General features: G+C 32.0%; 1 protein-coding gene across 1 annotated transcript in view; it reads right to left on the bottom strand.

Moving 5' to 3' along the window:
• Nucleotides 1-17,073, bottom strand: part of LOC123703409 (epidermal growth factor receptor kinase substrate 8-like) — a 54,551-nt gene that overhangs the window by 28,687 nt on the left and 8,791 nt on the right. Inside the window, exons 2-6 of the mRNA XM_045651367.1 lie at nucleotides 7,190-7,302; nucleotides 6,210-6,369; nucleotides 5,305-5,375; nucleotides 4,782-4,996; nucleotides 203-302 (exon numbers count right to left, since the gene is read on the bottom strand). Coding sequence (XP_045507323.1) covers nucleotides 203-302; nucleotides 4,782-4,996; nucleotides 5,305-5,375; nucleotides 6,210-6,369; nucleotides 7,190-7,249 — 606 coding nt within the window. The 5' untranslated portion in view covers nucleotides 7,250-7,302. The remainder of the gene's footprint in view (nucleotides 1-202; nucleotides 303-4,781; nucleotides 4,997-5,304; nucleotides 5,376-6,209; nucleotides 6,370-7,189; nucleotides 7,303-17,073) is intronic.

Here is a 17,073-nt window from a genome sequence, read left to right as displayed (position 1 = left end):
AAGGCAAATAGTGAGTGCACTCTTTACGCATATGTGTATGTGTGTGCAGTGTGTATAATGTGTGTTCAGAATTCGGCTCGCTATTCGTACGAATGTGTAAATGCATCATAGTCCAACGCACATGCGAAATGTGTGTTCAGAATTCAGCTCGCTATTCGAACGAGTGTGTAAATGCACCATAAATAATAGAATATTCGCTTACCTGCCGTCGAGGTCGTTCTATCTCTGTCTCTCGTTCACGCTCTCTCTCCCGCTCGATGACGAAATCGCGGCCACTCTCCGAGGCACCACTTCCTACGCCCCTGTAACAATAATAAATAATTACCTAAGTATTATAACAATAAGAAATTAATTTATATACAAATTAAGGTACAATTTCTTATAAATTATATGTGTCGATAATATAGATTTAAATACTTAAATAAATAATCATGCTATTATGAGCTAGTAGAGGTCTAATATAACACATACTAGTAGAACCTTTCTTTTTATAATAAGATAAGTTTTTTTTTTATAAATGTGTACAGGGGCCGTATTATGACCTCTTATTTCCAGACAGTTTACACCATGAATTGAACCAACGGGCAAATTCAAATTATGATCGCAATCGCATGGCTGGTTATTGAGATCATAATATGAATTTGCTCAAACTAGCGAGATTTAAATTTGATTATTATTAGGATATCTAAATCAGTAATAAGAAACTTTATGATATAGGCATTGAGTTACTATGTACTACGTGCTAGAGAGGACATCGGTACTACACTATTTATAACACGAGTTAGAGTCAATCATCGTCTCAAACCAACATTTTTTGTTACATTGATTGGTTTTAATTAATAAGTTTATGCATATATTTTTAATAAGATAAACAATATTTCTTTGTTACATTGATTGGTTTTAATTTATAAGTAATAAGAGGTAGCATATCTACAAAGTGTATGACTCACTATAGCCGCCACGCGCCGCCGCGTTTGTCGCACAAATTTTGTTCGTGATGTCCTCTCTATACGTAGTAATAATACCTCAATGTATATAGGTAACAATTAGAACATACATTACCATGATAAAACAGGAAATTTTAAACGCAACTGCAAGTTAAACATTACCACACCGTTCACGCCTCACTCACAATTTGATCTTAAGTGCTTTTATTTCATTGATAATATTATCAAGATATTTTCGACGTGTGTCAAATGATAATCTTACTTTACTCTCACACAAAAAGAGATATTTGTATCAATCAATTTGACCAAAATATTAGGACTGCAAAATATCGTCCCATTTTTTCATGTTATCTGCCTATCAACAATATAACTACATTAATATAATAAAAAGAAAGGTTTGTATGTATGTTTGTAAATAATAACAAATATAATTGTGTAGGTATAATCACCAAATACCTAAAATTTAGAAATTTCTTCGTCGTTTTTAAAAAATCTGTTATCCTTAAAAAGCTACATCTTTAGAAACGATCCTAGGATAGTAATAATTATTATATAAGGTCATACTACCGCAAAAAAAGAAATATCATAATAAAACATTACTTATATATAAATTATAATATAGTTACGACTAACTACATATATTATAAATAAGTAATAAATATACAAGTATATATTTTACTTACCTCCTATATAAATCTTTCTTATTAGTTAAGCAGATAATTAAATATGAATTCAAAATTATAAATATTTAACTCTCACAACTACCTAAATAAGTTTACTTCTCAACCACTTGATTATAAAATATTTGAAAATGGAGCGCCTCTGCGGGTTCTTTTTACGTTGCAGAAAAGGCAACGACCCTCCCGCATACAGCCAACGTCAAACGTGATTTTATGATTTTAAACATTTTCAATGAATGGAATATGTTAAAATGAATTAAATTTAATATTAATTTTACTCACAAAAATTTATTAGCCTTGTTTTTTTAAATATTAGCATTTAAAAATGCTAATTACCGATTAATCGTAAATAGTTAGACGACACTATTGCGGCTCGTATCATAGCTAACAAATCGCGGAGCAATTCCAATTTCAAATTTCAATCCAATGTATTAGTTATGGTATGGTTTTCAAGAGTACGAAATCACGTGACTGCAAAATTAACATTGGGATCGGATTAGTCAGATTGAAATTAAAATTAGGTTGAAGAGTAAGCATGCAGATGTTTTTTAATTTCACAATATTATGATCATTTCGTTCTATTAAATCTGTGCCTCCAGTGAATAAGGGAGTAAGACGAGTTATTCCCTTTGGTTTTTATTGCACCATTGGATTCAGCTCGTCAAAATACACAACATATCAAAAGGTCATATCTCTAGCTGCATCCTAACCCAGTTTTTCGAATGACCCAAACGGTATAAGTAGGGTGTGATAAACGGTATAACTTACCTTATCCATCATTTTAGGCAATCGCAAAGGAACTATTCGTCTCGAGTCAAAATAACCCACGAACACAAAGACATATGTGTAGTTATACTTTTTGAATAAAGACTTAATTCATTTTGTTCCATCCGTGCTTAACACTATTTTAGTATAAACGCATTTGTGTCATTTTTCTAACATGAGCATAAAGGAACAACTCTTAGTGTCATTGGTTCAAGTGACGACATGAGACAGTTTTGCATTAATGCCGTGTTACTATTGGTCCATTTGAATACTGCACGGAAACAACGGACACTATTCCTTTTTGCTTAATAATATTTTTCAATCTTTTTTTGTTTATCAGTTAACTATACATATATACTATATATAATATTTCTATGGAAATTAACTATTTTTTGCAATAGATATTAAAAATATAGTTTTAATTAACACATTAAGTGCTAATATTCCTTGTTTATATACCTATAAGTACACAGAACGATAATTGAATCATCTAAAAAAAGCCAACAAAAATGTTAAACTTATATTTTCTTCTTATATTTGGGTAAGTTTTATAAAAAATAACTAGTTTTTAATCTTTTTTTTTTTTTAATCTAACTACAATAATACTATAATTATAGACGCATAGAAAAAAAAATTATAAGTAACCAGTCTTGACAATAATTATGAATATTGTGTTCTCTCTCATATAGCGTTTTAGCCACTGTAATTTGCCTTTTTATAGGAAAAAAATCCGCAATATCGAAACTTTTTTGGTCCTGCATTATCGTAAACATATTATGGATACTCTGGTACCATATATTTTGAAAAATTTGGATATTGTCACGTAGAGTCTCTTCAAGTCGTATTTGCATCCAAGGCACCTTCAAATCTGTGCTTAATTTTTTCATAACATCTTTGCGGCTCATTGTTTTTTCTTTATTTATCTATATTATTTTGATATTATAAGATATAGAAATTGTTAAAATTCCATATCATGCCGTAAAATATTGCCACTGACCACCTATAACTTTCCCTGTAAGGTAACTGAACATACCTACAGGAATATGGTTTTCGAGCTTCTCTTATCTCTTAATAGTGCTTGTATCCTCAATGTATAACCACCATGACATATTCGGTTTTTCTCCAGACAACATCTTCAGCCACCCAATCCTCTTGCTTGAAGTCCAAATCCAGCGGAGGACAATAATCGTCATTTACTAAAATTGAAGGTTTTTCGTCCTAGTGTTAAAGTTTTCTGGATCCTATTTTATACTCAATATATAGTATATAATACTAAATACTATATCATGTAAAACGTGACGTGAAAAAAAATATTCAAATAAATCAACACAAAATAATTTTTTTAAACAATCGTAAAAGTTACGAAAAGCCCAATTGTACGTCAAAATGACGTACAACATCCTCTTTACTACAAAATGGCGGAATTTACCTGGATGAGCCAACTATGTACTGCTAGGTCTCGACGGCTAATGAGTTGTTTCTGGATTTCGAAGCGATTCGATGGTAAATATAGAAAAGACAAAGTTATTTCGCCGCGGTGTACATTAAATTTACGTAGATTGGACTTCTAGGGTTAAATGCATAAACACCTAAATGTTGTTTTGTTTTTATTATATCTAATAACGATAAAAAATCCGTTGATTTTATTCGTTTTTCAAACTACGTGCATGGTTGTTCCACTAAAAGGCCTCAATTGAGTCATAAAGTACACAAATTTCAAGCATAATAAGTCGCATCATTTCTATAAAACCAAAACTGGCAATAATATAAGTCATGTTATGCGACTATGAACATAGTGCATAAGGGCATAAGTCGTTATATTGCAAAGAGCAAAAAAAAAATTATGTGAATACATTGAGTTATTCCATGAAGTACTCGTTCATAAGGCCACAACTACAAAAAAACACGAAAAAAGTATATTTATGGGGTTGTTACAATATCTGTACATATGTAAAACTAAAGTCTAACATCATATCTTACCCATAATAGCTTAAAAATTTGAAGTTATAAAGATTTAGTGTTGATATATAGTTTTTTGTCTCTCCTGAAAAGTGCTGTTTTTGAGTTATTCCCTTATTCACTGGAGGCACAGAAATCTTCCCTGGCTTTTATTATAAAATTAAGGATACCCTCTATAGATACAGATTATTTATTAAAGAAGAAGGACGAAGCAGCTCGCGCGGGTTAAAAACAACACAGAAAAGTAGTCATTATAGCACAGATTACTAAACAGCTATTACGGTTATAGAGACGAGACGAGACAAAATGAAAACGAATTTTAAATTTCATAATATAAGTATGTCGGCGACGGGTATGCGCTTTTTCGTACCAAAAAGTGTTCAACGCGGCTAAAGAAGCCTTCATAATATAGAAATAGATATAAACTTACTTCAAAGTATTCAGCTCTTCAACCAGGGTCTGCGCGCTGACGTCATGACATTGAAATATATGCAGCTCCCGTCTCGAACCGCCCGGCGAGCCCCCACCAGTCTCCGGGGCCCCTACCACGAAGGCCAGCACATTGTTGTAGAGCTCAGCTGGTTCTGGTGATGTGAAGGCGGTGGGCGAATGCACCCAGGTCGCGGGGAAGCGCTCCATTATGGACTGTCGGGTAAGGGGGTAAGGTTGAGTTTGGATTATATGATAATGAGTTGAAGGTGCGTTTGTACAACAATAATGATTTTTGAATTTTGCCGATTATATCAATTAATTCAGAAATACATAGCATGCATAAAAATATTTGAATGAATGAATGAATTTTATTCACTTGTCAATTTTAAACGTGGTTTTACAACTAGGACTCATTTCTGGTAAATATTCCGAAACAATTGTAGTATATTTATTATATCTACATTTTTTAAATATTTATTTAAATTTAAATTATTATTGGAAGTATAATTATTGATACTCACTCCAGTTTCGTAATCCATCACAAGAACCCATTGTTCTTCTAAACATAGCTGCATCTTTTGACTCCATATTCCTGTAAAATAACATTTTAGTATAATTTTTGTCACAGTTATATTGTTATTTGTATGAACTATGATTACTGTTTATTAAAAATAAATCACTTTCGTTTCTAAAATACGCAGTAGAAATATTAAAAACGTTTTCTTTATACTATATATACTTCTACCCTCCATAACAACACACAACAATAAATCAACAGATACCCGCTTTTCCAAATTATAACTTTACATACCCTCTTTCGGAAGCAGTTTGTTATTTAGGTTCATATTTTATGTGAAAGTACCTACCTACTTGTATTTCATTATTTACCAAATTTAAGCGTAAACGGTCTTTGCGTGGTGCCTATAGATTCGTGTTAATTGAGCGAGTGACACTGGTTTGATAATTTTTAGATAAGACGTATAATATGTTTGTTTAGTAGTATAGATGTGCTGTGTTTATTTGTGTTTAAAAAGTAGGTACTGAAATCGAAGTAATTAATATTATTATTGTATTAACTTCCATTTTTATCTCTTACTGTCCATAATATAAACAAGTACCTATAACAAATTAAACTAAAAAGCGCCACTCAGGATCCCAAGATACAAGTATTCACTTAGTTCGGGATCCACTATCTTACATTTGTAATAACTACTTACTGGACAAAATAACTTTATTTGCGGTGTGTCCCTTAAACACATAAAACTGAAAGAATATAATAAATTCGATCGCTCTAGCGTGTCACGGGTGGCTGAGTTGGTCAGGCGTCCGCCCCGGATTGGCGTGAAAGGATGCGGGTTCGTGCTCCGCCTCGTGATCGAATTATTTCTATTCTTTATAAATTTAAACTTTATTTCATTTCAATTACCATTTGTCTTCTCCAGCTGCAGCAGCCGCCGCATGCCATCAGCAGGATACACGATCCCGGTCTCCCTGGTAACCGTGAATGTCGCCAGGTGTTCCAGCACATATACAGCTCGTCCTCGCAGACCTGCTAGTTGCTCGAATTCGTCCATCGCACGCGCTGCCTGGAAATAAATAATAGCTGGTTAATGGTGATACAGATAATAATTATAATTCCACAGACAGTATAATACAATCTATACTAATATTATAAAGCTGAAGAGTTTGTTTGTTTGAACGCGCTAATCTCGGGAACTACTGGTCCGATTTGAAAAATTCTTTCGGTGTTAGACTCATTTATCGAGGATGGCTATAGGCTATATATTATCACGCTAAGACTAACAGAAGCGGACCCACGCGGGCGAAACCGCGGAGCGCAGCTAGTACTAGCTACTAGTCGTAATTGGTCGTATTAAATTGAATCCTTTGACATTGTAATTTTGTTACAATGTCAAAGGATCGGAAAAGAGGTTCTTATTATTTAGAATTTCGACTGTATTAACCATGTTAAATTGAAAGTTTTGGTTTCACAGTTATGGCAAAAAATTAGGGTAAAAACGAATCGAATAAGGATAGTTATTTGTAGATTCTTCAGTGATATTGGTGGCGAAATATGTATTAAAAAAAAAGACGGGTTGCACTCCGGGAGTGCCGGCAGAAGTGAAAACTTGATTATTAACGTTCAGCATGTTTGATATTTTGGAATGGTATCCGTCTTACGCATGGAATATAAAGGCTAAAAAAAAACATCCGTCTACGCTTTTTCGATCAGGCCACGTGTCCTGACGCGAGTTTAAGATTTTATACCTAACGCCGCTAAAGAAGTTTTCACTTCAAAAATAAGCATTTTCTACTTGATGGTAATATATCTTCATTGATTACATATAAATGTAAGTAAAGTTAGTGGCATTTTCATTATGAAGTTGATAATAAGTAAAAGCTTACCTGGGAGTCCCCCCCACGGGAGCGCCCCCCTGCGCTTGCTCCGCCACTCCGCATTGCCATTTCAATGTTGTACTGCTTGCATTTTCAATTATATTCCTTTGGTTGTTGTAATTCTGAAACGAAAAATAGATTTGATTAGTTTTGTGAAACTAATACTTACATATTTTCAAATAGGTCAAAATATAAAATGTCACTATAATTTTTATCATAAGAAAACAATAATATGTAATGTGCTTTTGCATTTCAAATTAATAGTTAAAAAAAATATCTACTTAAAAAAAATATAAATAAATATTTTTATTTGGATGAGTTAGTTCTACAAGGAAAAATGAAAAAAAAAACGGACAGAACCGCTATCAATGCATCACTTTTAGTTATCAAGTTATCTGATGTTATGTGTGATAACAGTAAGTGCATAAAAGTATCGAAAACAAAGGAAATAATTTTCATACGATTTTTGTAATTGTCTCGACTGTATCACTACATAGGTAGTATAAAACAAAGTCGCTTTCTCTCACCCTATGTCCCTTTGTATACTTAAATCTTTAAAACTACGCAACGGATTTTAATGCGGTTTTTTTAATAGATAGAGTGATTCAAGAGAAAGGTTTTAGTATATAATTTATAAGGTTTTAAACAAAGCGGGCGAAGCTGCGGGCGGTAGTTATAATATATTATAATAGTGTATTCGAATAGTGTTTAGATAGAAAATACAATCATAGTAAAGCTATTTCTTAATTAATTATAGTAATTAATTAATTGTTACCAATATTATATTAGAAGAATTCTGAAGTATGCCGTAAAATGATAACCACTAAAGATATTTCATGATATAATAATTGAATTACATGACATTCTTCCGGAGTCATTCCGTAATAATGAGCTTCAATAAATAATACTTTATTACAAATTTAATTTACAAATAAGCTTGCATAATCCCAATTAGTGTTAAAAGTACTAATTACAAATGAGTAACGCCTTACTTCGTAAACATTCTGTAGATAACAGGTGTAGGTAGGGACACACATATGCAATTCGCTGATCGAGCTTTTATATATGTGTGTGCGTACACATTGTTTCCCCAACGCTTTTTAGATTTATTAGAATAATTAAAAGTCAGTAGTGCGTAACGGCTAGCATAAATAACACATATGTATTGTGAAGAGTAATAAAGTGATTGAAGGAAAGGCTTTATTATTTGGGCAACCTTGGGGGCAAAGGCACTACTCAACAACAGGCAATTCCTAGTATATAGCTTTAGAAAATATATGATTTTTATTTCATGCGGTAATCAATTTTTCGTGATTAAGAGTGGGCATAAAGGCAGAGAATTTCTAAAGTTATGGGCCCCGCCCTAGCGCGCCATGCCGCGCGCAATCTTTCTTCCATCATACACGGCTCACCGTACTTACGTAAAGTTCATCGGACGCTAAATTAAACACAATATTCTTCGCTCGTTCTACGCGTATTTTCGGTAGTTAGTATATTAATGAAATAATTACCTATATAAAACAGTGAAGTTGAAATCATGGCAAATTATGTAATATGATAATTTATTATTATTTTTTATTTATAATTATTGATGATAATCTATACGTATATAATAAAACAGTAAAAAAGTGTAAGTATGTATGTAATATATTCAAAAAAACAATATTAGGGAAACAGTATAGAGCACGAATCCGTAAAAAAATTCTGCCTGTGTGTTTATGTCTGTTTGTTTGTATGATTTGAATGAATGTTATATTGTTGTGTTTATATTATATTTATTATATATACTAGCTTTCCGCCCGCGGCATCGCCCGCGCAGTCAAAGAAAAACCCGCATAATTCCCGTTCCCGTGGGATTTCCGGGATAAAACCTATCCTATGTCCTTTCTCGGGTATCAAAATATCTCTATAGGTACCAAATTACATGCAAATTGGTTCGGTAGGAGTGATTGAGTAACAGACAGACAGACAGAGTTACTTTCACATTTACAATATTAGTACAACATTAGTATAATATTAGTACAAGGTAAATTAGCTTGGAGAAATATTTGCATATCTAGTGGTGTGTATGTCGTGGTCATATTGTAGATTTGCTCATTTCATGAAATGGCCAACATAGTTTGGTCAGATCGTTAAATCGTCAACGTTTCACGATTTGGTCATCGACATTTGGCCAGAACGTATAAAATATAGGTTAGGTTAGACTTTAATAAACAACGCACGAGCCGAGCGAGCAAAGCGAGCGTGCCGCGGTAGCGGCCGGCGAGTGCCAGAAGCGAATCGCTTTAACAAAAATGGTCGAATTTCGTGAAATGGCCATCCACGTTTGGCCAGATCGACGATCTGGCCAAATGTGGATGACCAAATCGTGAAACGTTGGCAATTTAACGATCTGGCCAAACTAAATTGGCCATTTCATGAAATGAGCAAATCTACGATATGGCCACGACATGTATATTACTCAGATCTTAGAGCGCGTTTCCACTATAACGTTCAGGCCTATACAAAAATGTTTCGATATCCTAACATTACTATTTAATGTTATACTTATTCCTAGCAACACTCTGATTTTTGTTTTCAATAAAAACAAGTTTTTATTTGAAAGAAAATGGTTTTGACTTTATAAAAAAAAAAAAAATTATCATTCAATTTCACGTTCTTGAGCAAACGACAAGACGACTACCGTGAAACAATAAAATATCGAATCCATAATAATTTGTTTCGTTATTAATATTTGACCATAATAATTACGAAACAAAACAAATAAATAAATCGTCACTTGATAGTTGAAAGTGGAAACACGCACAAAACCAGAATTTGCATTCGCGAGTGTATTCATACTTAGGGTTGCCAAACAGTATTCTACTGTTTTTCACTAAATTATACTTTTTACTGTTTAACAAAAAAAAAGTACTTATACAAAAGACTGTTTTCAGCATCAAAGTGCAGACACATTATTATGTGTTACATTTAGACGCTCACAATTTTTTTTATTTAGTCAGAGGGCACACACTACAATAAATAATGTTTGTTTTGCTAAAATACTGTTTAATAATCTTCATAGACCTGAATAATGAATTATGAATATACGTACTTTATTTCTTGTAAAAAAAGTTGGCAACCCTATTCATAGTGTTTGTCTACACTAATCTACACTAATATTATAAAGAGGAAAACTTTGTTTGTTTGTTTGTTTGATTGTAATGAATAGGCTCATAAACTACTAGACCGATTTTAAAAATTCTTTCACCATTCGAAAGCTACATTATTTGAAAACGCGGGTGAAGCCGCAGGCGGAAAGCTAGTGAATGATATGTATTTTATTTGTAACTAGCGGTCCGCCCCGGCTTCGCCCGTACATATTTACGTTTTCTCTACATGAGAACCATCCTTGTACTTCAACGGATACAATAAAAAAAGAATTGAAAAAACACGTGATAACGTGACAACGCGAAACACGAAATTTTATTGACACTAATTTTACGATAGATTTCAAATAATGAGCAGGTATAACTTTATAATTTACTAGAGGTCCGCCCCGGCTTCGCCCGTGGTACATATTTCGCAATAAAAGGTAGCCTATGTCCTTTCTCGGGTATCAAAATATCTCCATACCAAATTTCATGCAAATTGGTTCAGTAGTTTAGGCGTGATTGAGTAACAGACAGACAGACAGAGTTACTTTCGCATTTATAATATAAGTATGGATTATAATAATTATTTATGGGAGTTCACTCATCACTGCACCAGTGATTAGTAATACAGATTGTGAATATATTATATTATATATACCTACTATTCACAACCTATTTACGTTATTTACTGGAACAACCATAGGAATCTACAAATAGGTAGTAGGTAATCATAGTAGTAATGGTAATAAGTAATAATATAATAATTCATAAAAAAATATACCATAAATCTTTCTTGATTTTATTGATGTAACACTATGAATGAAATATTTGTATCCATATAATATATATATATATATGTTTGTATACCTAAGATCGTCGCGTCAATACTCAGCCCACGGAAACGAATTTATGCATAAATTCGTGTGAGTGTGATTAGATATTACATATTTATGTAATATCTAAACTCACCTGCATAAAGTTTCTGAAATGAATCGAAAGTCGTATTTTTTATTAATACATATTAATAAATAATAATTTATTATTTATTATAAATAACTAATAATTATTTATTAATAATATGATTACAATACTATATTAACTTATCTTCGAAAATTAGTTAGATATCATTTAAATATGAATCTCTTTTAGTTCTCGTTTCTGAAGTTTCAATGTTCTTTTGTTGTGTACCATTTTCAAAAAAACAATATTGAAACAATATTATTAAAAAATCGGCGCGCGGCACAGCAATTTGAGCATGGTCTACTCGTCTCAACGGAGCAATAGCGTCTGATGTATGAAATAGAATTATGTTTTTAGCTCCCGGAACGTGCGATGCAAGATGATTTCTTGCGTAATTAAAAATATAGTAAGCGCCAAAAGTGTTTTATCGTGATTAAACCAAAACTATAAGTAATTACAAAAAAGTGGTCGGACAAAGTTCTCACAAATGTTTCAATATAATTGTTTATGAAAAAAAGAACATAATAGGCATTACCATGTCAAGTAAAAAACGTAAAAGTGTGAAATTTAGAGGTAACTTCGTGAATTTTTTCTATCGAGTCAATTTCAATATTTTATGTTTTTGATCTGACGGTATAATCGAAAATATCATCAAGTTTTACATATATTTTATTTTTTATATTTGGTCTTGAATATTACACGTATCAACTAAATGTTGATTGGTGATTTGACTTTATTCGCGTTCTTAATGTATCCAATAAAAAGTATATAAATATTTATCGTGACTTCGCGAGGATGTTAGGACTGACCGGTTGTGGTGACCCTGTCTTTCAAGCCTGAGATCGTGGGTTCGATTCTCACCCAGGGCAAATATTTGTGTGATGAACGTTTTCTCTGTGTCTGGGTGTTGATTGTCTATAAGTATTTATTCAAAATTATAGATGTATGTTTATCAGCCATCTGGTTGCAATAACACAATCGAAAGCTTAGTATGGAATCAGATCGTGCCGTGCGTGAAAATCCTGAAATATTTATTACTTATTTATTACCTATAACGAACTTTTGATTAACATGTTTGACATAAAATACGTGGGATAGATTCCCTAATGTGTTTCAGTGTTTGCAATATTTAGGTTTGTTGTTTTTGTATTTTTTTTTTATAAATCTTATGCATATTTTAATTATTGTTACACATAATTAAAATATCTATTCTACTTTCTAATTTTAATAAATCGCGTTTGTGTTGATATTTTATGAATAAATAACTTTATTCAGTTAAATTAGTTACTATAAAAATTGTTGATGAACTATGTTTATTTTAACTAAAAAATAAAAAATAAATCATGTAGTAAATACTGAAATTCTTAGAAAATTCCATCATGAATGAACTACAATTTCCATACAGGGTTACGTGACGCGCACGAGGAACATACAGTTTTCTCCCTTACAAGTATGCAATACATCCATCTGTCCCTTTCTAGTACTTTCTCTAATCTATGGTATACGGAACTACACATACCATGATGTGTAGAAACTCATAGAAAGTTCTGTGCGTGAGATTATTCCATTTTAGTGTACATAGAATAACAATAGTGTAGAAGTCTAGTACATTACTCGTCATTCATCTAACAAGCTAAAGGGTAGTATTTTACGTGTTTTATCTCGTTCTTACATATTTAAAATCATATGGAAGTGAAATGGACGAAGCTTTTAAGTCAACTTTGGCTCAATTAACATTTTATAAGCTCGTAGCTGTGCCGCGCGGTTTCATCCGACATAAAAATCGGCATAAAGGCCTATTTAAACCAGATAGTTATCCGCTACCGCCACGCGGTGGGTATCGGGCTTCCGATGATTACGCGATTAAGTGTCTTAGAGCTAGCGCGCAAGAGCAACTTTTGTGTCCGCAACTATTTTGTCTCTCCCACCCATGGACTAGTAAGAAAGTTCGCGCACGTAGCGACGCAACTCCCCATACAATAATTGATGGGAGAGACAAAATAGTTTCGGAGACAAAAGTTGCTCTTGCGCGATAGCTCTTACCTAAATATACCCCCGATGTCCCCTAAGGCAGTAGCGAACAACTCTCTGGTTTGAAACGTCCTTAAAACTGTAATTCCCTGTTTCAAAGTTTTGTGAATATAATATTAAAGACTACGTGTCTCCCTTTAACTACATATTTCATTTCATAATTCATCCATAACGCTTCTGCTAAAATAGTATTATAGATAATATTATCTGTGATATGGATTAATTCTCTTAATTACGTTGCAAAATGAAATTTTACTCTCCAACAGTAAAAAGTAATCTTTGCATAAATTTCATTTTTATTAGAAATGCAAACTGCCAAAATTAAATTTACATCTTAATGAAGTACTTACTCTGTTTTAAGACTCATTAATATTTTCACTTTTTCGAGGTATGTCACACAAACATAGAATACAAAGTCACGTAGTATACTGTCATGTATTGTTAGCTTTTATTAGTATTACCATGGGCCCAATATATATCTAGATTACCTAATATTTTTATAATATGCGTAAAAAATGAGCACGTAATATTACAAATTTTTGTGTCAGCACAACGATAATTTTTTTACTTTTATTTTTGTAATGTTTTGCGTTTAAATAACGATATATTTTCTACTAATCACTCACAATAATTATATCACTCATATCCAATCTTACTCTTACACCAACTTACAGCATATTCGTGGTATAACTTAGTGAAAAATAATAACACTGATTGCATAGAAGATACTGCATGCAGGATGCGTTGATGTCTTTTATAAGAATGTCTTGATTTTAATAATGTTTTATTTTATACCAATATGAAAAACCGTATTAATTAATTATTTAAATCTATAATTTAATTACGTATCAATCTTTTACGTTTAACAAGAATCTATACATAGATATAATAAATCTGTAGAAGGGTCAATTCTGTACATTGAAAATATTGAAAAAATAAATAGCAGGGGGTGTTACTGGATCGATGCCAAACCCAAATATGTGATTAAAAAAAATTTTGTCTGTCTGTCTGTCTGTCTGTCTGTCTGTCTGTCTGTCTGTCTGTGAAGGCATCACGTGAAAACTAGCGGTTCGATTTCGATGAAACTTGGTATAATTATACCTTATTATCCTGGGCGTAAAATAGGATACTTTTTATCCTGGAAAAATACGTAGAAAAAAAATAATCTTAATTTTTCAGTTTTATCCATAGACGTTGTTCCGTAGAACCGCGAACACACGTTGCGTATTATTATAGGCCTAGCCGTATTTGGGAATTGGGTCCAATAGATATTTATAAGATGTTATTGTCAGAGGTACTCAAAATGGATAAATAAACCATCCACGCGAAGACCGACATCCGCGCGGACGGAGTCGCGGGCAGAAGCTAGTTATAAATAAAAATACATAAAATATTTTATCGATCGAATTTGCCACTCAGATAAAATTCGTTATCATCATTTTATCTTCTGTAATAATTATTCTTAATATGACTTTATAATTAGTTGTATATATTATTACTTATTTTATTACGATTCATATTATTTAATAAAATTTATAGCTGGCATTTATTACGAATATATGACTCCATCATTTTGAACACGTTTTACAATATAGATTGAGGCATAACTTTTACATTACACTACATTATTACATTTTAAAAGTAATTTCAAACAAAAAATATCTACAAAATACGTTGTCGTCCCAGCCTTTCAGGACGTCCACTGCAGGACATAGGCCTACCCAAAGTACAAATGTATCTATGTAGGTATGTAATATATGTATGTAACTGTCACAAATAGAAGTTACACAGACTGTGACACAAAATTGGAGTTTTCTTTTATTTAGACCATCTGGAACTAAACTTTTAACTTAAAATGGTATCACATATAAAACTACTATAATTATCTAGAGGACAGGTCAAGGTCAACCACTGAAACTTGATTATTAACAATTTGCAAAATACTAATTAGTTAATTAAAACATGATGTCACATCTAATTTGTAGATACATACTTACTTATATGTGCATTTCGTAAATTGTTTATCAATTACCATAAAATTATTAGTTAGTGTCCATTTGTTTTAAATACGTATGATAAGCAAAAGCTTATTTCACTTAAAGCGTATAATTTCAATGAGACCTTATTGCAGATAGGATGAAAGCAATGGCCCTTTTCATTCAGAACTTATACACGTTTGCGTTTTCTTCAAGCAATTATTAGATTATTCATTTTAAGTATAAATCTCTCATTTTATCCTAAGAAGACAATTTGTAGAACTAGTGAAGAATGATGTATATTAACTACATAAGCATAGAATAAGCAGACTCATGTTAATAGCGAGACGATATAATATAGTCTACAGCCTTCCTCGAATAAGGCTATCTAACACCGAAAGATTTTTTTCAAATCGGACCAGTAAATCCTGAGATTAGCGCGTTCAAACAAACAAACTTTTCAAACTCAAACATTTATTTATTCAATTAGACTTCTTCGAGAAGCACTTTTGAAACGTCAATACATATTTTTATCATTTACCACCGATTCGGAAAGCAGTATCTATGGAGAAGAATCGGCAAGAAACTCCATAGTTGCTCTTTTAAATCATTTCAGTATTACAATTTAATTTTACAAAATATGTAAGTAACCGTACGTATATATTATCATAATATGCCAAAGAACTGTCCTGCGGTTCTCACGCGACAACCCTCCATGGGTTTTTATCTTCCATATATTGCTTAATGCTGTAATAGGCTCTAAGAACTAAGACGTTTTTTACATAATTGTTAAATTTAGCACTACTAAACTCTTTAATACTATGAGGAATTTTGTTGTAAAAAAGTATACCTTGACCCATAAATGAATTTTTAACTTTAGCTAACCGGTAAAATGGCATTTCAATTTTATTTCTGTTCCTTGTGCCATAACAGTGTCTATCTCCTACTCTTGTGTGTAAGTCTGCGTTTTTGTGTACATATAAAATATTATTAAATATATACTGTGATGGTACAGTGAGGATACCAGCTATCAGCTTTATAATATTAAGTATAGATATAAAGTGGTATCCGAAATCTCACTTATCTAACGTACTATCAGCAAGTACAAATCACCATTACCTAAAAAGCCTTAAGTATACATGAAAACCTCGACAAGCTGGTCAGTTGACCTATTGCCGTACACGTAACTCTGCGCAAATACGCAAAGAATGCCGCCTGTCGCAGCCTCCAGTGACCTTCATCTGTTTATAGATTAAACTCATTTACTAGCAAGAGGCTTTTTATTTTTCTTGTATGTACTCTGACAGTTAATATTTGGTGTATGATATGGAGGTTCGTTTTTAATTTAAGATAATTTTAATACATCAATGTAATCATCAAATAATGCGAAATAATTGATTGAGGAATACTTATTAATGCCAGCTTCATGACTCTTGAAACTATGAGAAGTTAAAAATAAACTGTTTCGATCGATGATACTTAAATTTTAATTTAAATACCTACGTTTTATAATTATCATATTGATAATTGAGTTACGGCTATTACGAGGAAAACTATAATCTTATTTTATTATTAACCTAAACTATGATAATAATATTATAGTGAATAACATATATGAATTCACAATTGGGCTCTTAATGAATACTTGTTTTAACATATATTAAATTAATGTTAACTTAGTTTTTTAGAAAATTAATTCACATAATATAAAGCTGTACATATTAAAATGTGTCTGAGTACTAAAACACTGCACAAACGGCACAAGAATGTCAATTGTTTGATAACGCATATC

Source organism: Colias croceus, chromosome 26, assembly GCF_905220415.1.
Source record: "Colias croceus chromosome 26, ilColCroc2.1".
NCBI lineage: Eukaryota > Metazoa > Arthropoda > Insecta > Lepidoptera > Pieridae > Colias > Colias croceus.
Note: the sequence above shows the minus strand (reverse complement) of the source record. Positions and strands in the feature narration are given on the sequence as shown.